General features: G+C 39.1%; 1 protein-coding gene across 1 annotated transcript in view; it reads right to left on the bottom strand.

The window, feature by feature from the left end:
- Nucleotides 1-25,108, bottom strand: part of PKP3 (plakophilin 3) — a 41,306-nt gene extending 16,198 nt beyond the window's left edge. Inside the window, exons 1-4 of the mRNA XM_032220647.1 lie at nt 24,477-25,108; nt 3,517-3,605; nt 2,367-3,079; nt 97-220 (exon numbers count right to left, since the gene is read on the bottom strand). Coding sequence (XP_032076538.1) covers nt 97-220; nt 2,367-3,079; nt 3,517-3,605; nt 24,477-24,702 — 1,152 coding nt within the window. The 5' untranslated portion in view covers nt 24,703-25,108. The remainder of the gene's footprint in view (nt 1-96; nt 221-2,366; nt 3,080-3,516; nt 3,606-24,476) is intronic.
- Between the last annotated feature and the right edge of the window lie 1,108 nt (nt 25,109-26,216).

The raw sequence follows: 26,216 nt of genomic DNA, 5'->3' as shown, positions 1-26,216 counted from the left end.
AACCTCTTAAAGGAGAGTCATCATTGAGTAAACCAGCAAACTGTATTGGGATCTTAGGCATCCTTTCAGCTATCAATTGATCCATCATAGCCTCACCTGTTTCTTGGCATCGTTGTCACTGTAGCATTTATGCTGGATATAAGCAGCCCCAAGCACCTGGAGGTTGGGGTCATTGGCCATCAGGTATTTCACCGCAGAGGGAAGATCAATGTCATCAAATCTGAAACCAAAGTTAAACCAAAAAGCACATGATGCAATTTCAAATCTTCTCCTCTTTTACAGAGATTTCTAATAATATTCATCTGACTATTGTGCTTACCACCTTCCCCCCAATTCACCTGTACAGGTAGTGCTCGACTTAAAGCAGTTCACTTAGTGACCATTCAAAGTTACAACAGCACTGAAAAAAGTGACTTATGACTGTTTTTCACACTTATGACCGTTGCAGCATCCAGTGGTCAAGTGATTTACATTTGGATGCTTGACAACTGACTCACATTTACGACGGTTGCAGTGTCCTAGGGTCATGTGATCTTCTTTTGTGACCTTCTGACAAGCAAAGTCAATGGAAAAGCCAGATTCACTTAACAACGTTACTAATTTAACAATTGCAGCAATTCACTTAACAAATATAGCAAGAAAAGTAGTAAAATGGGGCAAGTCTCACTTAACAAATTTCTTGCTTACCAACATAAATTTTGAGCTCAATTGTGGGCATAAATCTAGGATTATCTGTAATTCAGTCCAGAATTATAGTCATAAATTGTTGCAGTTATTAAGTAGGTCACCACTTGACTATTCGATTGTTTTTGCAAAGGTCATTAAGTGAACATACCATGGTCATTAAATCAATCTATTTTATCCAATGAGCTTTTTTTGTCAGAAATTAGAAGTACATGCTAGAAACCAGCAAAAAATGTGATTTTGTACTATGGGACACTGTAAATGGCCATAAATGTGTGCTGGTTGTCCAAAATGCAATCACATGACTACACAGGATTGCAGCTGTTGGAACTTCAAAATTGGGTTGTAAGTACCTTTTGGAGGTGTGTAGGGAGTGTCTGTTGTAACCCTGAATGGTCATTAAGTGACCAGTTGTAAGTTGAGGACTACCTATATCTACTTAAGAAAACTATATGTATACATATATACATAATTGCCCTGCTAGCTGGTCTGAAGCATACAAGGAATTTGAATTTCTTGCCAAAACATAAAGATCTTGCTTTAAAAAAAGGATGGGGAAGAGGAGGTAAGAGAACAATAAGGAAAAAGCTTGGTAAAATAGGGTTATAGGGCTGGGATAATCAGACCATACTGCACATCAAGTTTCTAAATTATTACTTTGCTTTTGCTATTCAATATTCCCTTACATAAGCCTTTTCCTTTACATAAGTGCTAGAAACTTTCTTTATTTTTACAAATACAAATGTAATTTCTCAAAATGTAAAACTATGGGGAAAAAACCCCAGATTTTATGTTGTGGTAAAAAAATTAAGATTCTGTGCCATCAGCTGCTTGCCCAATGCAGTGCAAAGATGTCAGAGATAGAGAGAGGGAGGGAAGGAGGGAGAACGAGAGGTGGAGAGAGGGGAGAGAGTTAAAAATAATCCATTCATTCCCAGTGGTTTCCGTTCTAAGTTTCTTTCTTTCACTTTTCTCAATTAACCAAAACCTATTGGCTCACCCTATTGCTTTAAAAAGATGAGATATGTTTCCAAACTGGCTATTTCTAGTCTGGGGACCAATGGTTCTTATCTTGTCAATCTCAGCTGTTACACCTACAGTCAACAAGGAATAACTGAAATAACCCATCTGCTATATAAACATCTGTTATAGAAAAATACCATATATTAACACCCTGTAAGTTTAATTAGGGCTGACAGAAATGTCAATGCCTGCCCAGGTTCAGAATAACCTCATTTACAACTCCTGTATATGAAAATCAGTGAGCACACAGAACATAACTTGCATTATTTTTCTGTGTTGTTTATTTTAGGTGGCTTTCTACTCAGTAAAGGCAGGATCCAGAGACTGATGCCATTCTTTTGCCACCTGAGCCTTTAGGCATAACAGATAATCAGGTAGCCTAACTTCCAGATTGACCAATAAAGAGCACCCAGGCAAAGAAATAATATGCAAAAAATACATGTTCCATGTTCCATGCCCCAGTGGCTAGGTTTCTCAGACTAGGACTATATACTTTGCGTGCCTTAACTGCAGTCATCTCATTCTCGCCTTCTGCTGTTAATAGAAATTGATTTGCTTGGAATTCAGGGCAGCTAAGTGGCTGAAAGCCATCTGTTCCCGTTTCCTCAGCTCAGTTAGGACCAGAGCATTCCACTGCTATAAATTCACGGCACACTTACCCACCAGAGTAGGACTGCTGGGACATCAGTGTATTTTGACCATCAAACATGTCCATGCCACGCAGGTCTTGCAAATGGTGGTTGGATTCAGCCATACTGTGCACAGAAGGGGCACGGGAAGTACGCTCCACTGAAGCGTACGTGTTCCCAGCCCCTCCTTGAGAGGTCTGAGTGCCACTGAAAGAGCCTGTACTAAACCGGGAGCGGTTGTTGCTCTGGAAACGTTGCAAAGTGCGCATGGCTGGTGCACGGATGACGGGCCTGTTCTGTGGGACCACCATACCATCCATCCAGTCAAGAGGTCGCTTTGCACAAGCATTAGAGCCAGCGCTCATCTGCCTCTCAAAGGCGTAGGGTCTTTGGAAGCCCCCACCACCCCGGGTTTTATAGAGAGTTGTTTGGGTCAGTGGATCCATCTCAGACATTACACTATAGTGGTCATCCCCGGCCACAGGGCCACAAGGCCCATCGGCCAGACGCAGGGAGTGCAAGGACATGGTGTCATAGTTCTGACAGTTCCGGAAGTTCTTGTCGTTGAAAGATCTTGGTCGGGTGGTGGAGCTGCAATTCGTGCCATACAGTGGACTTTTGGGGCCAGTGCCATTGCTGATATTGGCTATTCTAGAATTGGGCCTGAGATCCACTGCTGAGCGGGAGGACCAGCCGGTAGCCTTCACAGAATTATAGCCATTATTGGCAACTGAATGGTGCAGCTGCAAGCAGGACAGAAGGGAATGTTAATACTTATTTTCAAACACAGACAAATTCTGTCTCTCATACACACACATGCATGCACATTTCCTTCATGCCAGTTATTAGATCAGCTGAGATATTTTGAAATAATCTAATCTATATACTAATGAGCAGCTATTATAGGGATTCTGGGGGCTACAGGCTGCCTTCAGTAACATCTACACCGTTTGTGGCTTACGAATAGGCTCTGCTTGTCCTGACACCATTACTAGGATAAACAAGAGTATCATATGGTACCATCACTTAAAGACTGCAGTGCTGGAAGTCAGCAACAGGAAGGACATATATGCATGTAAACTATCCACTCCAAATCATATTCCTTTGACACTGAAACATCTGGGAATAAAGTACAGTTAAATATTAAATAGAAACAAGCAACAGAAACAGCTCTACTTACCAAACCTTTGTGATCTGTGCCATTGGTTTGGGATCTGGAGCTAAACTGTTGCTGTAGAGTTCGAAACTGACCATTGGGGGAGATTCCACCTGCAGTAGGATACAGAGAGATATTACATTATGTATAGAAAGAGAAGAAAGAAATGGAGGTAGGGCAGTAACCGGCTGAAGCTGGCTACATTTTAAGGAGACATGTTATCTGCATGGGAAAATATCACAGTTTCTCCTCAAATTTAGGGTAGTCCCCAACTCAGTGATGGGGACTGATCTCCTGCATTCTGAATCCCATCACTCCCAGCCAGCATTCTCAGCCAACCTGGCTGAAAATGATTGAAGATACTGTCTTATAACATGGATTCTGAGATTGTAGCTGGTTTTTGTGTTCATCTAATTAACAGCCAAAGTTCTGGTTTCAATTATGCCCATGTTGTATTTTTGAAATGGCATAGGTTTATAATCTTAAGATTATTGAACGGCCAATCGAGTTCAATATAGTGTCTTCAAGTTGGCAACAGTCCTCTAAATCTTAGTGACAGGATTCTTACCTGGTTCTGCCTCCTCCTATAGTTGGCAATGACTAGCAGAGTGAAATACCTGCAATATGGGATTCTGTCCCTGGAGATGCTAGATCACGGGTGTCAAACTCGATTTCATTGAGGCTGCATCAGGGTTGTGATTGACTTCGGAGGGCCAGGGTGGGGTCATAACCATGGTGGGCGTAACACAGGACTTTACTGAGATCCTCCCTCACTTTCATTATAATCTCCTTCCCTCCTTCCTTCCTTCCATCCATCCATCCATCTTTCCTTCCTTCCTTCCTTCCTTCTTTCCTTCCTTCCTTCCTTCCTCTTCTTTTTCCTTCCCTCTTTATTCTCCTTTTCTTCTTCCTTCCCCTCTTTCCTTATATTTCCTTCCTTGCTCTCGTTCCATCTTTCCTTCTTTTTCTGTCTTTCCTCTTTTCCTTTCTTGTCCCTTCTTTCATGCTCAAATGTAAAAGGGAAAACATTTCTCATTTTGCTTTGTATTTAGTTTCTTTTGACAGCCCTCTGCCAGCTAAAATGGGGCATGCCCCGTGCACAGCCCACCCCCCGAGCTCCATTTTAGCTAGCAGAGGCACTGCGGGCCGGTCCTTTGCTGTTTCCAGGCCGGTCTCCTGGCCTTGAGTTTGACACCCATGTGCTAGACAGTCCAAGCATTTAACATACAACTGGCTCCCTTTACTATAAAATGAAAGATCCAGGAGGCTAAATTGGTATACAGCAGTCTTGCTAAATCACCAAGATTCTTCTTGTCAAGTATGCTATTTCTATATGGATTGTCCACAACAGTCCAGTTGGGCAATTAGGAAAAGTGAGTAGCTTCCCCACCTGTTTTGGGAAAACTGGAACAATTGTAAGTTGTTGACAGACAGAATTGTGGGTACAATTAACTATATCTTCTGTTTTCTGAGCTAACCTGCTGTCCCTCGAGGGCTGTGAAAAATGCTGTCACTGGTGCTGAAATAAAATTCCACTTCCAATCTAGTGTTAGAAGGTGCACCATATTTGTTTCAGGCAGTAAAATATCTTGGACCAATGTTGGTGACCAACTAATTGCTTCCAGAAATGCACAAGCAGGCCATAAGGCAATGTTTATCTTGTCTGCCCACTAATTGTCCTGCCAAATATATCCTATGTAGGAAGATATATAGAGCCGAGGTGGCGCAGTGGTTAAATGTTGCACTGCAGGCTACTTCAGCTGACTGCAGTTCAGCAGTTCGGCTGTTCAAATCTCACCGGCTCAGGGTTGACTCAGCCTTCCATCCTTCTGAGGTGGGTAAAATGAGGACCCGGATTGTTGGGGGCAATATGCTGACTCTGTAAACCGCTTAGAGAGGGCTGAAAGCCCTATGAAGCGGTATATAAGTCTAACTGCTATTGTTATTGCTATTGCTATATTTCATAATAGGGGCTTCAATTTACTCCTCACAGCTATTGCTCAGCAATTTCTGCAATTTTGAACAAGTACATGGCTCCATATTTGTAGTGCTCTAATTAGAGATAAGTAGGGATGGTGAATTAAGGACACTGTTAAGAAAACAGCAAAAGAGGACAAGCAGGTACATGTGACATATTTGGCATGGGTCTAGACAGTTATTGAAAAAGGTTAGGCAATCCAATTGCAAAAAGGTTCACTCTGAAGTGGGTTATGTTTCTGCAATCGCCCTATTTTAAAAAAAATAAACCAAAGAAGAGGGAAAATATTAATGGGGTAAAGGGAGGAAGTGGACTCCTGCAGCATACCTTTCGCAACTCTATATTAAACCTTGAATCGCGAGTTGCAAACAAAATTGACTAAATTCATGCAATACACTAATCCAAACCTAGAAAACTATGTTATGGCTTAACACAATATTGGCAATTTGGTAGTACTCATAAATTATATTGTTTGTTTACCAAGACATAAACAAACTACAATATGCCTTACCATGATATGTAATTATTTCAGAGTTGAAATTTTGTCTGAAAATATTTCCTAGAGGTGAGCCCAATCAGAACTTAAGCTTAAATCTACCACATCCCTCTTCTATTCGATCATATCCAATTCTCACAGACTGCCTGGATAAGCCTCCGCAGTTTTCTTGGCAAGATTTTTCAGCATCTGAACCTGCTTGCAACCATTTCTTAGAGTGCCTACAGGCTACTTGATTCTATACCTCTCTGAATGGCATATGTTAAGGCTGTAAGGGCTTGGTCAGAGGGTATAAGGCTGCTCACACGTCAGGAGATGATAGAGAGCCTTACAGGGCATTACAATGCTGCCAAAGTAACAATAAAAATTCAATTCTTTCAAGCTACCTGAATAAATTACAATCTTTCCTTCAGAATATTCTTACTTCCCTTAAGATGGATGCATAAATTGTATGTTTTGACACCACTGTATCTGCTCTTTGTTTCAGAGAAACAGTAGAAACACCCACAAAGATTATTTAAGGAAATTGTGGAGCCCTACAATATAATACCTGCTTTATAGTAGGGAATCTTTATCTTGGGAATCTGCTATTATGCCAGGTATCGCTGTCAATTACTCAGCAATTGCCATGGTTATTCAGAAGTCACCCAATTTTAGATAACTTTATGGACCAAGAAAGATCATAAAACTATGTATGTTTTGCAGTTCATAGGTCAATCCCAATCTTGCTTCACGTACATTGACATTCTACGTGTGAACATATAGGAAATAGGCATGAATATGCATTCTACAGAAAATAACTTTATGGTCAAATTCTCTACTTAGAGCCTGAACTTTATTTTGCCTGGATCTCTTGAAAGTCCTATAGAGCACTTTACAATTTATGTCTACTCACTGGGCTCCAATGCTGATTGGATAGATTGTATGATTGAAGCTGCAACTTTGGTACTCAAAATCTTTAACACTACGCAACATTTTATCAACAGCAACTCACTTCTTTGTCTATAAATGCCAACCCAAGACTATGGGAAGCTCCTGTAGAAGGTTCACCTTACTTCCCAGTTTGATTTCCTTCCTGCTACTTGCAGTGTTCCTCCTTTTTCATATATTAGAAGGTCCCTCATGTAGGCTTAACTACCATAAATAAAAAGGTTTCAGTCCCTTGTGTTGCCTCTTCATTAAACTTCTTCACGTCTTATTTCTCAGGCACCCTTTCCTTTTGTATCAACATTGAAACACTTTTACAATTATTTCTTAACAAAGGCCCTTTTGAGAGAGCTTTAGCTTGGCGTATTTCCTAGAGAAAAGAAAGGAGGAGACCAGCTATCAGGGTAATCCAGGTGCAGCCCAAACACGGCTAGTGATTATATTTCAGAAGCTGTATAGTTACTATAGAAACCTTAGCCAAACTTTCACAAATATAATACTTTGTAAGATGAGATTTAGCTATTATAATTTAATATTTTCTGTCAAATGACTCCACACTGTGTTCATGACTCTAGAGGGATGGAGGTACAGTGGTTTCCATATCTATTTTATAAGCCTGTAAAAGAAATTTTCATTTAAAAATAGCACAACAGAATTTTTAACGTCTTTAAGTAAGTACACAAAAAATTATTTTGACTGACGTGTCAACTGGACCGAGAACATTTCTAAACAAGTCTTTTATTGTGCAATTGCCCCGCCTTGTTCATATTTTAAGAGCAAATATGGAACACAATGTATTTTCTAATCCTTTCGTCTTTTCTCTTTTTATTTTCTTTTTTCAGATCACAAACATTTGTTAAAGAAAGGGAAAAACAAAACCGCAAAAATGCTTTTATGTGGGTAACACTAGAATTCAGAACAGAGATCTTGGTCTGAATTACACAGATAGCTTACTAATATGAACTGGTAGTTAGGTTCTTGCGCTCATTGAAAAAAAGGTAACTGCACTAAATTAAAAAAAAACTTGCATTCCCAAACAATCCCTTTTTTAAAAACAATCCCTATTTAAATGGTGGAGCAGTTTGATATTCATATATGTTCCCTGCCTCTGTGTGCTTAACTCAGAGCACTCTTCTCCAGTTTGGTGACTGCCAGGCATGTGTAACTAACTCTGAACAACTCCAGCTAGCAACCCTGAAAGTAATTTGGATTTCAGCACATACCAACTTGGGGAGACTTGGACAAAACTTTCTAAATGTGTTGATACAAGATCATAAGACAAGTCTCATCTCACTGTAGAGGAATGTATTTGTGCAAAAATGTAGTAGTGAAATACAGTAGTTTAATAATTTCATTAATTGCAACAATCACGTAACTTTTATGAAACTGATCAGTAAACATACTTTCAGTATTTTCTCGTTACAATCAAAAGCTAATATTTATACTAAGCATTTGGTTTTACCTATGTTGTCATCCTATATTAACAGTATTACTGTCTTATTTTCATCTCTTTCTTCTACTCCTTTGTATGCTCACCATTTGTGAAGTTTCAATGATAAATTTTATAGATTTTATAGATAAATTTAAAAAAATGTTAGCCTACAATGTTTTATAATATACAAATATATAGTAAGAATCTAACACAGACATTTTGATTTGTTAGGCGGGAATAACTAATTTCAGATTGAGATTGAAATTGTATCTCTATTTCCTCAAAATTCAGAGTGATTTCATAATTTGGTTCAAGATGCATTAAAAAAAAACTACATATGCAATATATAGTAATCTAGGTATGAAATTAGAAAGTGAGAAAATACCAGCATGCAACCATAATCATTTGAGAAAAATGTAATGGAAAATATGTGAAAACAATTATATGAAATTTTGTTACAAGGTTTAGAATCCTATATATCCCAAACAAGACTTATTCAATTCATCACTGATTATATCTTGATGAAACCAAAGCAAAGCAATTATCACAGACATTAAAAAAGATCACGCAGAGAGAAATAAATTAGCCTAGTAGGGGTCTATGATACACTTGGGAAACCATAATTAAAACATACAAAGTCAATATTAGAAGAATGAGGGAACAACTGAAAGGACTATCACAATAAAGATTTGGTGGTGCTAAAACAAAATAGTTTTTAACATAGTATAATTTTTAACATATGGTACTTGTAAATTACATCTGTATAATTTATCTTCCCCTCCACTCCATCCCAATTTAAATCTACACCAAACTAGCCACTCTGTCTGAGGAAAGAGCTACAAGTCACAGTTCATGCTCTTTCTTAAAATGTGTTATTCAGAAATAATTCTACCAGATTCCTCCTGGATTTTGCTACTATAGATTAACATGATCCTTCCTTTACAACAGTGGTGTGGTAATCCTAACAATTCCTAGCAATTTCCATACAGTTAAGGAGGCTTCTCTTGGCACCAATAATGTTAATTGTTCCATTATTATAGAAAGCAAGTAAGTCAGGGTGAGTATAGGGGACATTTTTCTTTATATCAAAGGATTAGAAAACCTGCTGTGCCTTGACATATGCTTTCCACTTAAGATAAAGTTTATAGAAGTAGCATAGAAGAGAATGCAAATTCTTCTCATTTTACCAAGCAAGTGCATGTGCTATTATTAAACATGACTCCAACTAAAAATAGTTATCTATTGGTCAAACATACATTTAAACAAACATTTTAAAAATATACTATGGTGCATCTTCCAACAAAAGAACAAACATAATCCCGGCTCAAAATCCTACAAGGAACTCCACTCCTAGAGCTTCTTGTTAATATTGACATATTAATTTCCTATCTCATACTTGACATCTTAAGTTTGTGGCTTAGAGTTCATTTAATAGATTTGCTTTCAGGCTTCCTATGGAAATTGTTTCAAAATTCAACACAAAGCTTCCCTTATTAAAAAGTAGCCAAATAATTTTATCTGATCACAATGCTAGACAATCCAGCCCTCTGCTATTTTTTAACAAGGGAAAGGCAAATGCTCCACCTGATCATCTCAAACTGGTTCCAAAGTTTTAGATCCATGAGAAGAACTTGAGTTCTTGAGTTCCTCTCTGAAGACTTCCATTAAAAATAAAAGGACAGAGGTAGCATCCAGTTATCTCTCCCTCTGCAATCCCAGTACCACCTTCTGCATCTGCTCTCTGGGTATCCCAATTATCTGTCACAGTTTTGGGGGAAAGTAAAAGAGAAAGCAATTAAACATAGAATTTTTTTTTGCCTCCTTAGCTATACATTCTTTTTAATTGACATGGACACTTTCATCTATTAATTTTTCTCCATGCAACACAGGGAATGGGGAAACGTATTTGGAGGTGTGTTGCTGCTCTAAAGAAGTTTTGCAGCAATTCAGTTGTGGAATCAAAAAATTTTGGAACCTCTTCTGTAGGTGTGGCCTGCTTTCTGGGTCCACTGGTGGAACCTCTTCTAACCGGTTCGGTAGATTTGACGAACTGGTTCTACCGAATAGGTGCGAACTGGTAGGAACCCACCTCTGCTCCAGATCTGTCTGTTCTCCCAAAGTCAGCTATTTAGGGAAGGCGAGTTAACCGAGTCAACCAATTTTTTGCTTTGCATGACTTTATTTGAAACTGGAGTAAAGCTGATTTTCCTTTGTAATGCTGCAGTTCTGAAGGGCTTGAGAGCCTGCTGTTTCCTATTGGGAAATTCTGGCTTTGCCCTGGCTTCCAACTGCAGGGCAAGCATGATGTAACTCTTTCCAATCCTTCACTGCGTCCAAGGAGACACAGTGAAGTTTTAACTCCATGAAGATTAAGGAGCTTCATGAAATGACTGAGGAGAAAGTCTGTTCAGTGAAAGTAGGGCAGCCACAAGATTATTCCAAGAATCATTAATGTTTAAATGCAGTAGGAAACTCTGTGGGGGTCCCATAGTGTTTTGTGCCTGAGAAAACCACCTGCTGATCCCAATGAGACCATATCTAGAAAGGCTGAAGGCAGAACTTTAAAACAACTTCAATCTTTTTCGCTTTTTAAGAAATTAGGTTCCAACACACACGCTTTAAATCGGGCTCAGACACGGAATGGCAGTTTACAGAAAAAGCACAATATAATTTGATAAGGCTAGAAAGCATTCAATTATCCCAGAGCTCTGGATTCAGGTTTGCATTTTAAAATAAACTTGAATCCATATTCAATATGCCAAGGATGGTAGCATTCCTTAATGAAGCACTTGGCTGGACAGAAGACCCTTGAGCACATTTTCAGTTCCGTTTATGATACGGTGAGGAAACAGTGAGTCATTCTGGATCATATCTGATACTTGTTCTGAACTTCTAAAATACACTCAGAGACACTGCTTTAGATGGAGTTTTCCTATTTTATGGTTTTTCTCCTATATATTCGAAGCAGCATTTGCTGCCAAAAGATATGTAATTTGTAGGATTTAGGCCAAAAGAAATCCAGGACTGCCTCTTAGAGTTAAAACAACCAAACACTCCCGAAAGTAATGTAATGTTAGTCGGAAAGAAAACATCATTTCATTAATAAAAGTCATCGGTTTACAAGGAATTTAATGGGGAAAACATGCACATCTATCTGTTAGGCCTGGCAATTTATTCCGAGTCCACTGAATAAGAAAGACCAAGATGGTCATTGTATAGCTTAATTTTGCTTCTGATTGCAACAGAAACCAGCCCTGTAAAGTAGGTTATTAGCAGTGTAGCTTTGTTTTTTTCTCAGAAGCAAGGTTAGTTTAGCGAAAGACTCTTGCCATGATTAATTAAAACAAAGCTTCAAAGCTTTTCTTAAGTCAAGGGCAAGAAAAGCATGCCTGCAGTTGAAAACAGATGTCATGTGATACTGGAATCACAGAAACATAAATTTAGAAGCGCCATTTAGGACATCGTCCAATCTTCTGCAGGAATCCAGATGAAAGCATCCCAGACAGAGAGTTATCTAGCCTCTGCTTAAAAGCATGAGGGGAGCCTATCATCTCTCTGAATAATTTGGGCTTATATCCAGCAACTATTAAGACACCTCTCCCCCTCCTGCTCTGCCCCTGGGCATTACTCATTCAGCTCCTTCAACTGCTCTTCAGTCTTACTAACCTCCTGGTCATCTTTTCTGCCTTTCTTTGCTCTAATGTTTCATATTTCTTTAAAAATAGTACCTGAGAACTGGAACCAGCCTTCGGGGGTGCAGATCTGATTAAGAATAAAGTTGAAATTATTATGGCCATGATTTGAAAGATATGCTGTCTAAACTTGCCTTTGCTTTTTTAAAAAAAAAACTACGTCTCATATTCCATTTCTAAATTACTGAGATATTTCACAAGCATCATTACCAAGATGTCTCCGATCTCCCTCTTTATTAATGTATTTCTATCTTGCTGAAATTCTAAAGATTCTTGGCAGCGTACAAGTACGTTGGCATATTGTTACATTTATTTTCTATTACTTTTAGCCTGTTTCTCTAAATTATCAAGATTGTTCTGAATATTATTTCTGTCTATATTAGTTATTCCACACAGTTTTCTGATTTCAGCAAATCTGATAAGCATTCTCTCCACCTCCTCATCTAAACCATTACTAAAAGCATTGGAGAAGCCAGGTCTGATTCTTCCAGCTCCCCACTTGATTCCTTTTCCAATCTGATGGGGAATCATTGACAAATCCTCTTTGAGTATAAATGTATCTATTTATTCACTTCAACAGGCCCATTTCAATATTATATTCAAAGAAAATCAGTATTTTCTTATCATTTTTTGACAAATCTCAGGCTTCAGTCCTATATTTTCTTGCTGGAATAGGTAAGTAAACCAATGAAACTAAACAGAAAAGCACTTGTGATGTCACAGAAATAAAATACAATACAATTTCCTAGAACATTCAAGTGTATGTATGTTTCTACACAAACATAAGAATGAAAGCACTGCACTGAAGAATTATTTCTCAGACTCATAATGCATTTTAAGCTAAGAAAAGGGAGGAACAACATTGTTGGGTGAGGCGAGCATTTCACATTGCTCAGATTTTCAGTCTACATCCAAAATAAATATTTATTGTATTACTCCACCAAACACAGAATTAATTATACAGTTGTTGCTGAATGCTGCAATACTTATGTTACAAGACACAGTACTGCATCTTAGTTCTGAATCATCAAATTTTCTATCTATGAACTTGAGTTTCCTTTCTCTTATTTTTCTGCTCTGTCAGGTTGAAACTAAATAGTTCTTGTATTTATCCATCATTTTGATTAAAAAACCACAAATATAAATAACATAAATATAAAATGTATTTAAAACAATTTTACCTGTCAGATTTGTAATTCACACAAAATAATTCTTACAGCAGAAAGAAAATCTGAACTTACTTCAAATTTCTTTTTAGCATACCTTCTGGGGAAAATCAGCTAGCCTCATGAAGAGCTAGCTCAACAAAAACTTTATTTTCCCAAGTTTATAATGGATGAAATAAAAAACTAATGAATGAGAAACTATGATACTGAACTGCTCTGATAAGAGATTAATAATAGAACAAAACAGTTGCAGATTTTATATACTTACCATCTAGATTGGTTCCAGGCAATTCCCTGTTTTTGTTAGAGTGATATATTTCCTATGAAAGTTGCAGCATTTGAATTTGAAGTAGGCAAAGGATCTTAAAACCTCATATTCCTGAGCTTCCACAGCTACCTTTAGGGATATGCTGTCAAGTGCAGCAAGGGTATTAATCATGGTTACACTAGTGAGTATGGTTACACTATCATAACTGCATACTTCAGCAGTTTTCTCAAACATAATCCCCCTAGAGATCCATCTATCTTTAAAAAGTCTTTTTCCCTAGCCTTGGGTTAGCATCAATGATAAGCCCCTTCTAGGATTTTATGCATTTGCTGAATGTTTTCTTTAGATGTGCAATGCTATTTTCTCATGGAGGGGGGATTCCATTGCTTTCAATGTTGCATACCACTCCAAGCTTTTAAATGCAGGGTTGCATCTGGATGCTGAAAGTCATTCTGCCATACCGATATTGCTGCACAATAGTTAAAATCAGGATGTAAAGGTAGATAACATTCCCAAACAGTGGTGACTTCAGCAAGATCTATACTAGTTGGCAAAGGCTATTTTTGGTTCCCAGGGAATCATATAAGTTGGTAATAATCCTGAGTGAATCTCATGCTAATAGTGTCCTTCAGGAAACACCTGGACCAGCATAAATCTGACCTAGTTCTGTTTTCATCTGTTAAAACTATCCCAAGGAAACTTTAAAAGCTCACTTAGGTTGCAATTCCTGCTTCCTTTTGCAACTGTCAGCATCTACCTTACTGCCATACATATTTAATCACTATTGGATGCAAAATGTCAGATGTCAAGGAGTAACCAGCTAATAGCTGCAAAGTATTTGTTCAACTTGAGGAAATAATGATACGAAGAAAACTTTTCTCCTATACTTGCGACCCCCACTTGATCTTTTTTAGGGTGTTTTATCAAATAAATAAGCTTGTATATTTTCCCAATTCTTAACTCCAAAGCTGCCAAGCTCTGCTGATATGGACTTCTGAACAATATTTAAATCTGCCTAAAGTCAAGGAAGTTGAAATGAACAGATCTAAATTGTGAAGTGTGAGGTAAAACATAAGCTTGAAATTAAAAATAAGGTACTCATTAAACTTGAGATTTGAAAACCTATGTTTGTGTAGAGAAAATTAATTCAACAATATGGTGCTTCTGCTGTTACACAGCCCTGCAATAAATCCAGACTCCAGGAATGACATAACTACGATACTAATTGCTCCAACCATATGCTGTTTCCACTGCCTGCTTTCCTCACAAGTTTTAGAAAAGATCTGAGTTCCCACTGCCTGCTCTGCCTCACCTTCTCCTTTCAAAATCAAGTGTGCATGTGTGTGTACAGCCCAGAAAAACCTTGCTCCTTTTCAGGGAATGTTTGTGAAATGTAAATTCTGTAGACAGTCAGGTGTTTGAGTGGTTTCTTTTAGCCATACACCCAAATAATTAGAGTTCTCATTTGAAAAATAAACACAAACATGCTTTCATATATTCTCTCTCCATAGGGCAAGGGGCGGAATGTGCATACAGTACAGAAAAAGAAAGACTTGGTTTATTAACTGTGCCTAGAAACAATTTGTGAAGGTGGATCTGGAGAAAAGATAAGAAGAAAAGAAAGTAGCTGAGCTAACAGCCACCCCCATATGAGGCCATTCTACATGTAGGGATAATGTGATGGCAGAAGAGATAAAATGGGTGGGGTTCCAAAGTATTAACTTGCTCCAGACAAAAAGATTGACTCATAATTTCTTCACATATATATGGCATTATATATATTCATCAAATACATGTATAGATCACCCTTTGCCAACTTACTGCCACCCAACTATGTCATTCAGGATTCCCAGAATACCCACTTGCTGGCTGGCTGGCAATTCTGGGAAATCTAACAACAAACCCTACCAATTCATCCATATTCACTGCCCACATCCAAGAGAGATCAGCAGTGGGTATGAATTAGAAAGTCTGGTGAAACATGTACAACTTTTAGTTAGGAAAATGTTTAAGAGGAAACTTTCCAAAATAACATAATGGGATTGTGTGCAAAGAACAGGATTCTGAGTGCTGGAGGAAAGCTGGCTCCACTGGGGCCCAAGAACAGAAAATTAGATGATAAGGGGATCCTGGAGAATCTTAAGATATAACCCCTAGAATTCAAGCCGATAGTATCCAGTAGGGATGTGCAAAATATTTTGATTTTGATGTCCCGGTAAAACAAAATGCAGTGTTTTATTCTGAAACTAAATTAAGGCTCAGCTTTTTCCTAGGTCCTTTTTGGGACATAGTCTAGTTCTTCTGAACATGCAGCTGAGCTCTTGTTTTGTGACTTATGATTGGGTTATATTTTCCAGACTTTTTCCAGCCCAAGCTAGTAGAGTAGCATAGGCCACATTCTTTGCTGTCGTCTGGATCAGGTGATGGGGGGAATGGAGTGTTGAGAGGAAAGAGGCAATCAAGAGCAAGGTCAGACAGAAGAAGACTACAGTATTTGCAGCTGCAAAGCTGCTAATCTGCCTGGTAAATTTGTGCTGTTTAAAAGAAAGAAAAATGTGTGGGAAAATAAAGGAGTTCCTGTGGGTGGGTGAATGGGTTCAACGAGGGTTACACCATGCCTTAATTTGTGCAGAGACATATATGTGCATTCACACAACAGTTTGTGTTAGAGACGGGTGGTACCAATGTTGCTGAATCTGCACCCTGGTTTTGCTTAGTCTTGTTTATGGAACTTTGTTATGCACCTTTTGTCTTATGTAACATTAATATTATTCATATACTCAAGAAACATCAGCACTTCTTTTTTTGTAGCCACCCCTATATGCAAGTAAAAACATCAGGAAAGAGTAATACAAATGCATTTGTTTTTGTCTGCACCCAGCAGACAGCTGGGGAAAAAATGCAGTGCCCTTTAGAAATTTGGCCATAGTATTTTTTAAAATTCAAAACATGAAGAAATTTTAACTAAAATAGATGTACTATTTGAAAAGAATATTGAAGACTTTAACAAACTGGGGTGGGGGTGGGGAGTCTAATTTTTTTCCATAGAGGGTAGAGAACAGCTTTCCTGATATTAGATGGTAATTGAAACAGATCTCTGTTAATAAAAAACAAAGCTGCCTTTCCATTATTTTATGGGAATGTAATTAAAGTTTTCAAAGTGTTTTAGAAATCATGCTCTTAGCCATATTTTCTAAAACTCGGGTAGTAGGTATCATTCAGCATAGACTACTATCTACCTACTCCTGCATATTCAAGGAAGAAAAGTGATCTCTGATTTTCCATTTTTTTCCCCTCTGGTTAATATCTTCAGAATAATACAAGTTTCATTCTGCTGGGGGGGGGAGGGGAATGTTCAGGCTGTTTCGATTTTTATTCTAATGGAATAGAGCCAAGTAGAAACATTTGAGAGAACATTTGAGTGGGGTACTTTGTTCTAAGCTAAGAATAAAACTTATTTTCTGTTTTATGTATATATTCCTATAAACCACGGAAGTATGCCACTGGCACTGCTTATGAAATGGATAAAACTCCTTTAAATGCCTTCAGTACAACAGTGCATTCTTTCCGTGCATAAAAGTATATTTATTTTCGAATAGCATCATCAAAGAACAAAGTATGATAATGGCTTGCCAATGGCAACTTTAAAACAAAGCAAAACAAAAAAGAAACAAAAGTTCAGTACTGGACACAGAGTAGCTGGTAGGGAGAGGAAGAACAGAGAACAGCCAACTTGTTCAGGAGAGCTTCCCCTCCCCCCATTGTTTTAAAAGGAAGAACTTGAATAAATAAGAAGTACAAAACAAATCAGATTGTGCTTAAGTATGAGGAAAACCTTCTACTAATAATAGTTTGACAATATAGCAGACTTTTCTCACAGGTTGTAGACCAGGGGTATCAAACTCAAGGCCCAGGGCCCAGATCCGGCCCTTGAGGTGCTTAGATCTGGCCCATGAGGCCGCCCTGGAAACAGCAAAGGAATGGCCCACTGTGACTCTGCCAGCGAAAATGTAGTTCGGGAGGGTCACAGACAGCCCTACCAAGCTCCATTTTTGCTGGCAGAGGGTTGTAGGAAGCCATCGCAGCCAAAAACAGAGCTCAGGAGCCCATTTTTGCTGGCAGAACTCTTGGGCTCCCTAGATAAGAGAGAAGTTGAGCTGGCCATGTCCCCCCCCTCCCCTAGTCAAATACAACCCTAATGCAGCCCTCAATTTAATCAAGTTTGACACCCCTGTTGTAGACAATCCTTCAAACAGGAATTTTAAGAAAAGACTAGGACATTATTGTTCAGGGATGCTGTTTATTGTACTCTGCATTAAGCAGAGATCTTATTAGATCAGCTCTAAGTTCCTTTCTCATTTCTATTCCTATTTTTTTTTTTTTTTGCATTAGGCTAGCACCAATTTCATCTGCAATAGGACACAATATTTACCTTTCTTCAAAATGTCTTGCCTTCTTTATGCGTTCACAAATGAAAAGTGTGGAATGTACATTTTACAAGTAATAAAAATAAATAATTTGTGTAAATTATGTCCCTGTTGAATGTACCAGAATAAATTTGATCAAGCTTTCCTCCCCCCCCCCCCCCAAATTCTCACTCATTCTACTACCTTGTTAGCAATCTTGGAAATTTTGGGTAGAACATTGTTTTTTGCCTGACCCATTTTGGGGATAAACTAATCCCAAGTAAGCCTCCAAACATTTTATTTTTTTAAAAACAACAACAATAAAAGTAATGTAAAGCTTCATTAATATAATTGACCTTTTGGTGCAAGAAAATAATGTTTGTTGGGCATTCTTGTCTTTTACAAAGAATTGGCAAGGTGTATACTTTTGTATGAGCCAGTTTAGTGTATTGGTTAAGGCATCAGGCTACAAACAGGGAGATGGTGAGTTCTAGTCCTGCCTTGGCATTGAAGCCAGTTGGGTGACCTCTCAACCCTGGGAAGGAAGCAAAGGCAAACCACTTCTAAAAAAATCTTGCCAAGAAAACTTCAGGGACTTTGTCGAGGCAATCTCTGAGAAACAGACATGGAAGAACAAAAAAAACCCTTTTGTACACAGATTTCATCAGAAAAAAATGTTTAATCTACAGATGGTAAATGAAGCAAAAAATAATTTACAAATGTCCAGGTGGTAGTATGCTCAGGCATGCATGCATGCACCCCAATTCTATTACTTTGGATCTTTATGGCTGAATCCCCTGCATCTTATTCCAATTCTCCTATAATCATCTATGAATGGAGATGGTCTACTTTGTTTTCAGAGATGAAAACTGCTGAGAATAAAGGAATGGGCAGGAGGTGCAAATGTTGCTACTGAAAATCAAGAATGCCTTTGATAATTAGCCTTACAATAGGCAACCAGCTTGACTAATATATTCAACCCCTTTTCTTCCCTTCTCTATCCATTTATCTCTGCCCTGTGTTTCATCTGTATTCATCCTCTATTTTTCTGTGACTTGTGTGTGAGAGAGAATGGACAGTACCTACAATGAGGAATCAAACTATTTAACAAATGAGTTACTATATTTTACTAATTTTAATCAGTAATTGTTTTTATTGTGATTCTATCCTTTCGGAAATGGGTTTTTTAGCAGGTTTATTTATTTGTTCAGTCAGTCCATATACATAATATATCCACAGATGTGTGACATGTACACACATTTATTGGTGGGGGTGGAATCTGAAGAGGAAATCATAAATTGATTTTTTCTCTTATATTTATATTATTATATTTCTTTTGGGAGGTCATTTTATATTTAGGGTAGTCTTCTTCTGTGGTAATTACAAAAGGAGCCACATGAGCCATCAACTTTCATTCTAGCTCTCTTCTTCTTGGATCTAATTGTGATCTTGTTGTGGATCTTGTGCCAATCACTTCTACTGAATCAAGTCAGGGCACCCTTTTAGTGGCCAAGTATCACTTCTTATATTTTGGGGTGACCAAGTGGTAACATGGATTGAATGGGGAAGAAGATTCAGGAAAGCTATTTTTGGCCTTACACTTCCATTTGCTTAAGCTTTCTGTGCACGAATGATAGAAAAATATGTTGTTACTCTTCAGTAACAGTGAGAGTAGTGAAGGCCACAAAGGCAAAATTCAGTGTCCATGATCAGCTGGAGAACTGGAAATTACACTCTTGTCTTAAACAATTAAACTGGTATTATTTTGCAACTGGACTATTCTATCTTTCTGAAAAGACTTTGCAGAAGCCTATGTTTAAAGCACACAACAATTTCACTATGAAAACCATTTTATTATAATCTTTCAGACCTAAGCTTCAAAACAGAGAACATTTTCCTCCCTGAGATCTACTGCATCAAAAGCCAAACAGCAGGGGAAAAAAACAGGTACTTTAAAAAACAGATTTAAAAAGAAAAATGAAAGGAAAATATATCAACAAAACATCAGTTGAGTCAAGGCTGATGACTGGAGAAGGATTGCAATCCATCCTCAAAGCATATACATAAAGGGATTCCCCAGTTCAGTTTTGGCAAGGCAAGAAACTAAAGATGATTGGTGACACACAAGGTTATAAAATATAGTTACTATAAGAATATATAGGACATCTTCTCAACAGTGTTATTCAGAATCTGATTCCCATTTTCTTTGTGGCAGTTTCTGCCTGTCTTCCCTTGTCTTCTCTCACTTGTTCCATCACTTCCACAGGACAGAAGATGTATACAACGTCCAGCTTCCTCTCTTTCCAGAGGCAAGTATATCATACTTGAGATGCTTCCTCTTAAAGAATTAAAATCAATTCTGTATGCTATCATCACAATTTTTTCAAATGTGGTTGTGGGGCAAAGAGGACAGAATAGCAGGAGGAAGACATTTCCCTAAACCAACTATGCTGCATGCTGTGGTTGAAACACCCCCCTTCCCCAGCTCTATATCTACTGAAAACAGAGAACAAACAGGAAATTCTTTGTTTTTTTCCCTGAAGGACTTAAATGTAAGCATTTCAAAAGCTCTTTAAAGACACTATTATCTCACCCCTGTATTTGAAGGCGAAAGACCTCTTATCAGTCACTGGAGGACATGTATTCAAACCAGAAAACAGTTAATAATACTGAGTCCTTTTATCCAGATCTACACCTACCCCCAAACTGAGAGAGATTTTCGTGTAATCTTATTATATGAGCCTGCTGATATAGTATAGTATGAATCCATATTTAGTTAGAGGAAGTCTTTCATAACAAATGTCCTTAGAATGGAAATGTTCCTTAAAGTGGGATTGGAGGGGGAGTTGCAGCATGTGACCTGTGAGCCAAAAGTATCTCTAAGCCATTGTGACACCATGGTCTGACAATATTTCTACGATGCAGCATTTCTCATTATTGAACACACCTATAAAATTCAACTCCCCCAACTCTGGATGGAGTCCCAAGAAGGTTCCACAACCTTTTGCACTCTGATTCAGGTCACCTTGAGGACACAGATAAACCCACAAGTGGCCTCAGTGACTCTCACAGAGCTAACTGCCAACCTTCAGAGTGCTAATAACCAGATGATTGCAAAGCATATAAATCGATCCATTCCCCATAATTCAGTCAGAACTGAAGAAATTTCTTGGATGAGAACTGAAATGTTTTCCAGAAAAAAAAATAAGAAAGTCCAACTGTCTTTTGAAAAGCACTTTTGGGACAACCATGATTGAGAACATCTACAGACAACTCTGTCAAAAATTAAGAGAAACAAATTGGTCCTCCAGTGTCTTTACTGTGCTAGTATTCTCTATGTAACATCTGCAGGCAATCTAGTATTTTGCAGATATGTTGGACTAATGATTGAGCATGACCAATGGCCAGCAATGATAAAAGTTTTAAGATTTCTGGAGGGAGAACTGCAGTATGACATGTTTGAGCACCATCCTTTCTGTCAACGGTAAGGCTCATTTTGAAAAGTCTCAGCCCAGTCTCCCAACTACTGTTGATCTAGGAACGATTCCCTATCAGACAAAACAATTTAGACCCCATAGGATACCTGTCTATCCTACATTAAAGATAAACATGTTTTAGAAGCAGCCAGGGCTGAACCTGTACCAGGTCTGTACCACAATAGGAAACCTATCTATGTATGCCTTGCATTTTATGGGGAAAAAGAAATATATATTGAAGTCTGCATAATTCTGATGCAGGAAGAAGTTAAATAGGTTGTCAGTGGGAAATATGTGGCTTTCTAGAAATACAAATTCCAGCTTCCTGCAAATAATGATCCTGCTAGCTCAGTATTGGTGCTCATCAATAACTAAAGAGTGAGGGGTCCTTCATCCTGGAATACATCCTGAATAATAATTATTATTAATAATAATAATTCCTGAATAATCTGATTAGAAATAGTTACTTGATTTTTTTATAACTGTGGATAATTCCTATTTCAATCCAATTTAAGATCCCCATGTTATTTAATAATGACTTTGTATAAATCCTATCTTTCTATTGGATATATAACAACACTGTAATACATGCAGGATAGACACCAGGACAGGATATGGGGTTAGTCTATGATTATATCAGACTGATATATCAAAACATAAACAGACACAAAAAGCAAGGTCCTGGTATCTTCAAAAGTGGTTTACCCACTTCTGAAGCATTAATCAGAGTACAGTTCAAAGAAAATTTAGTTAGCATAATCCTCTGTAATGAATCTACTACTATTCAGTAATCTCAGAATGTTATGAAGACATAAATTAAGATAGCAATCACAAAGCTTTTTAATACAGAAATTCAAAAGAACTTCAGAGAACTCATGAAGAAACAATGAGTTGATAAACAGTGTCAAGGAGAGTTCAAATTGGCTATGTTAAGAAACCACTGTTTCAGCAACAACTCACACCAAAGTCTCAACCAGACTTCTCCACTTACCTTCTCTGCAGCAGAGCTAAGACTAGAGAAGAGCAAATTGTCATATTGACTTGAATTTATCAGATAATATATAATTTCCTGATAAAGAATTAGATATGGCAACTTTTATCCAGACTTTCTACTGAAATTGTATGTAACAAGCTAAACAACCGTGATAAATTAAATAATTTATGAAACTTTCTTCCCAACATCAATTATGTCAGAACAGCTAAGGTGTTCTCTTAAAAGATTACAGGAAGAAACTTTCAAGCCAAACCTCCCGAGCCAGAAAGTACAATATGAAGTCTGACTAGCTTTGGTGGCTTACTTTATATACATATGAATTTAATTAATAAATTTTTATACCACCTCTCCTAATTTGGGAGTTTGTCTCAAACTCCCAATACAAAACATGAAAAATAATGAACAGAAATGCAACCAAAACATCTCAGACGCCATCTTAAAAGGAAACAAAATGGATTTCTTTTAAATGCTAGTCAGTTTTTCAAATGTAACAGAGCAAAAGCCTAGTAATTAGAGGCAGTATAATTGTAACAGATGCCATCTCAAAAATGTGAAGTTCAAAACTATAATTCTGCTCAATGCTTTTATTAGTTCCTGTATTGGCAGACATCCAACTGATACAACTTTCCAGAGATCCTGGGGTTGTGAAAATGACACTAAATTGATTTTTTTTTTGCCAGTGATGCAACTATGAAAGACATAATGACTCTGACAAGAAGGCTTTTCTAACAAGACATTTGTTAATTAGTGAGAAATAAACTCCTGATTCACATTGAAAAATGTGTAGTTGAAATAAAAGGGGAAGGCAAATTCAAATCTTACTCTGCTCAGCTATTGAATTACTTGCACTGTTTTCAATAACTCAGACACACATTTACACGTAATAAATCCAGTGGGACATAATCTCCAAGTAAACATGCCTGGGATCAAACTTCCCATCTTGTTTATCTCACTATGTTCAGTCTTAAACCTTTTTACTATAACTCAACTGTATTTACAGTAATTGAGTGACACCAACTCCTAAGAAAGTATTATCCTGATAATGGTTCTGTATTATGTAAAATTTTGAATAACTACAATATTGTATCAATAAACAATTAACAAATTCCTTCTACTTTTTTCACCATTAGATAAGCTTTAGATAAGTGTTGGAGATGAGATTCAAAAAAGAACAGTATGGAATATAATATTCCTGAATTGGTTTAAGAAGAATAGTTATAGTTTGAATGTCTTCAGTTTATGTCATTCTTTTCTGGAAAGGAAGGGGAATGAAGGGGTATTCTAGTTATCTAAAACCTAAAGGCTGTCTCTTACAAAACTGGGAATCAGCAATGCAACATAGGCTGGTGTAGCTACTTTGAAGACCAAATTAATGCAAAACCAAATTAATGAAAGGCAAAACTTTTCTCTCATGCAACCTTCCTTTTGACTGACAAATCTCTGATAGATTTGAGATAAACAGAAGGCTAGAAATGGAACACAACACATGGATTTCCCGTCACTTTCCATTAACTTAAAACTGCAATTGGAAAAATAAGGTTTTTTTTAACGAAAGCACTTCTAATAACACAGCTAATCACCGTTTCATGGATTTCAAAGCAGCTTCAACTGGTTACACTGCTGCAGTCAAGGCCACACACCCAACCCAACATATTTCTGGAAGCAATATTTGCATCAGCATTCTTGAACTAACTCATCCAAAGTCAGCCTCCCCCACCTCCACCCCCCAAAGTCCAGGCCTTTTATAAATGCAACGTTGCAGAAGAAATTTAGGAGAATTCACTGAACAATCGGAATTGGGTGCAATAAAAAGCGTCTTTTTTTTTATTCTAAGCCTAGACGCTTATTAGAGTTATAAGAAGTTCTAAGCCAAGAGGCATCCCAGTTCACCTCTCACGCAATCACTGGGTGGCTTTTGGCAAGCCACGGTTTGCTTGTTTTTTTACCCTGGGAACTAGGGAGAGAGAACTGTTACTCCGCAAAGCATTCGCGGGGAATGGCTGTTGTTAAACGGCCTGCTCAACCCACTCAAGTCCCCTTATAGCCTCCTAGAATGGACGCCTCCACCCTCTTTGCCCGAAGGCCCTCAGGTCATCTCAACCCACCCACCCACCCCCACATACCCGCAGTCCCTCACCTCAGAGCCTACCTTTCAACTCGGCGTAGTCCGAGAAGACTCCGTTACTCCTGGGGGTCGTGTGGCTCTTCTGCAGCATCCGCATCCGGACTTGCTCCTGCACGCGGGCGTTCTTGAGCAGCTCGGCGTCCGGCACCTCCTTGCGCTTCCTGTCGAGCTGCTGGTCCGAGGGCAGCGCCAAGGAGCACACGCCGTTCTCCGGCTGCAGAGCCGACAAGAAGAAATTATTTTCATGCATGGTGGTAGCAGCCTAGCAAAGGGGGACATTCAAACGGGCCCCGGCTCTTTTTTTTCTGCCCGAGGCCTCCTTGGACCCAGCAAGAAATTGCTCGGGCGGGGGAAGGGGGGGGGAAGTTCCGACAACTCTGCGGCTGTTCTTCTCTTGAGCCCGAGCGGGCCAGTTCCACACTCCGAAAAGGCGCGAACTTGTCTATAGGTGGCCTCCGGCAGGCCCTTCCTCTCTAACTTCGGTTCCTCAGCTCAAGAAAGTTGTTCCACTCGGGGCGCGGGCGGGCGGGCGCACAAGCACAGAACTCCTCCAACCTCCCCGGTCCCGCGCCATGCTCGTCTTCCCCGCCAGCCTTGTTTTGGTCTCCTGGGACTCTCTTTGCCCAGTCCTCCCCCCCCTTTACTTGTAACACACCTACGGGGTCACACCCCTTTCTCTAGCAACTGACGCCTGTAAGGAAGGCGGGCTTTAAGGCAGAGCAGGCCGGCCGGTTCCACCTTAAAAAAGCAGGTGAAACGTTTGGCAAGTTGCGAGATTTCCGACAGAATCCCAAGGGTGCCCGCGATGCAACCGCCGGCCCTGCCCTGGCCCTCATCAGCCTCCGCAAACCAGCAGAAGCGGTTCTGGGTGCGGCGAGGCCTCCGGGGCTTGAGGGGTGTGTGGGTGGAGTGGGGTACCATCTCCTTTCCTCCTTCTCTGTAATGGAAGCAAAAGTTGCAAATCGCTGTGGTCTGGCTAGGGAAACTGCCTGGACTCCCTGGGGCGGAAAGGCCGGGAAGAAAGCAAGGAGGGGGAAGGCGCGCGGCTGTCCCGCCTCGGCCGAGCCCGGTTTGTGTTTTGTTTTTTGCGCCCAACAAAATAAAAGTACACGTCGAGCGAAGAAGACTGGCGCTCCAGCCGAGGCAGGTCAAAGTCCCCGCGCTGTTGTCTCTCTTTTCCCCACCCAGAAGCCCGGGAGGCGCCTCCGCCTTGCGGAGCATGCACAACACGATCGGCAATTATTAGGGACGCGCGACGCTTCCGACAACTGGACTTCAAAGAAGTTTCAAGGGGAGCAAAAGCAGGGAGGGTTAGGAGAGCGTCTTATTATTATTTCTTTTCATCAGCAGTCTTTTCCCTTTTGCAAAAGTATCTGGTGGGAGTTAAGAAGGGAGAGATCAGAGTGGTGGCAGCAGCTGGCTTGGAAACTTCCTCCAAGGCGTTCCCAACTTCCCACGTGTATCCCTCGGCTGTGTTTTCGTTTTCTTTGGAGGGTGTGTACAACCATTTAAACTTTCCCGGTTTCAGAAGAAGCAGAGAGAATTTCACATATCTGTGGGGACAGCCCTCGTGTCATTGCCCACCCTGCTTATCTGGCAAAACCTAATCATTCTCTCCCCCCCCACCTACTCTCTCTTGTGGGAAGTTATCATCCAGCCCTCTCCCAGAAAAATGAAATATCCTAGGAAATATTGAAAAGGCAGAATATTTCTCTGGATGTGAAAAGAAAGAAACATATTTTAAAAGACAGAATAGCTGCCTGT

This window comes from Thamnophis elegans, chromosome 1 (assembly GCF_009769535.1).
Source record: "Thamnophis elegans isolate rThaEle1 chromosome 1, rThaEle1.pri, whole genome shotgun sequence".
NCBI classification, from domain to species: Eukaryota; Metazoa; Chordata; class Lepidosauria; order Squamata; family Colubridae; genus Thamnophis; species Thamnophis elegans.
Note: the sequence above shows the minus strand (reverse complement) of the source record. Positions and strands in the feature narration are given on the sequence as shown.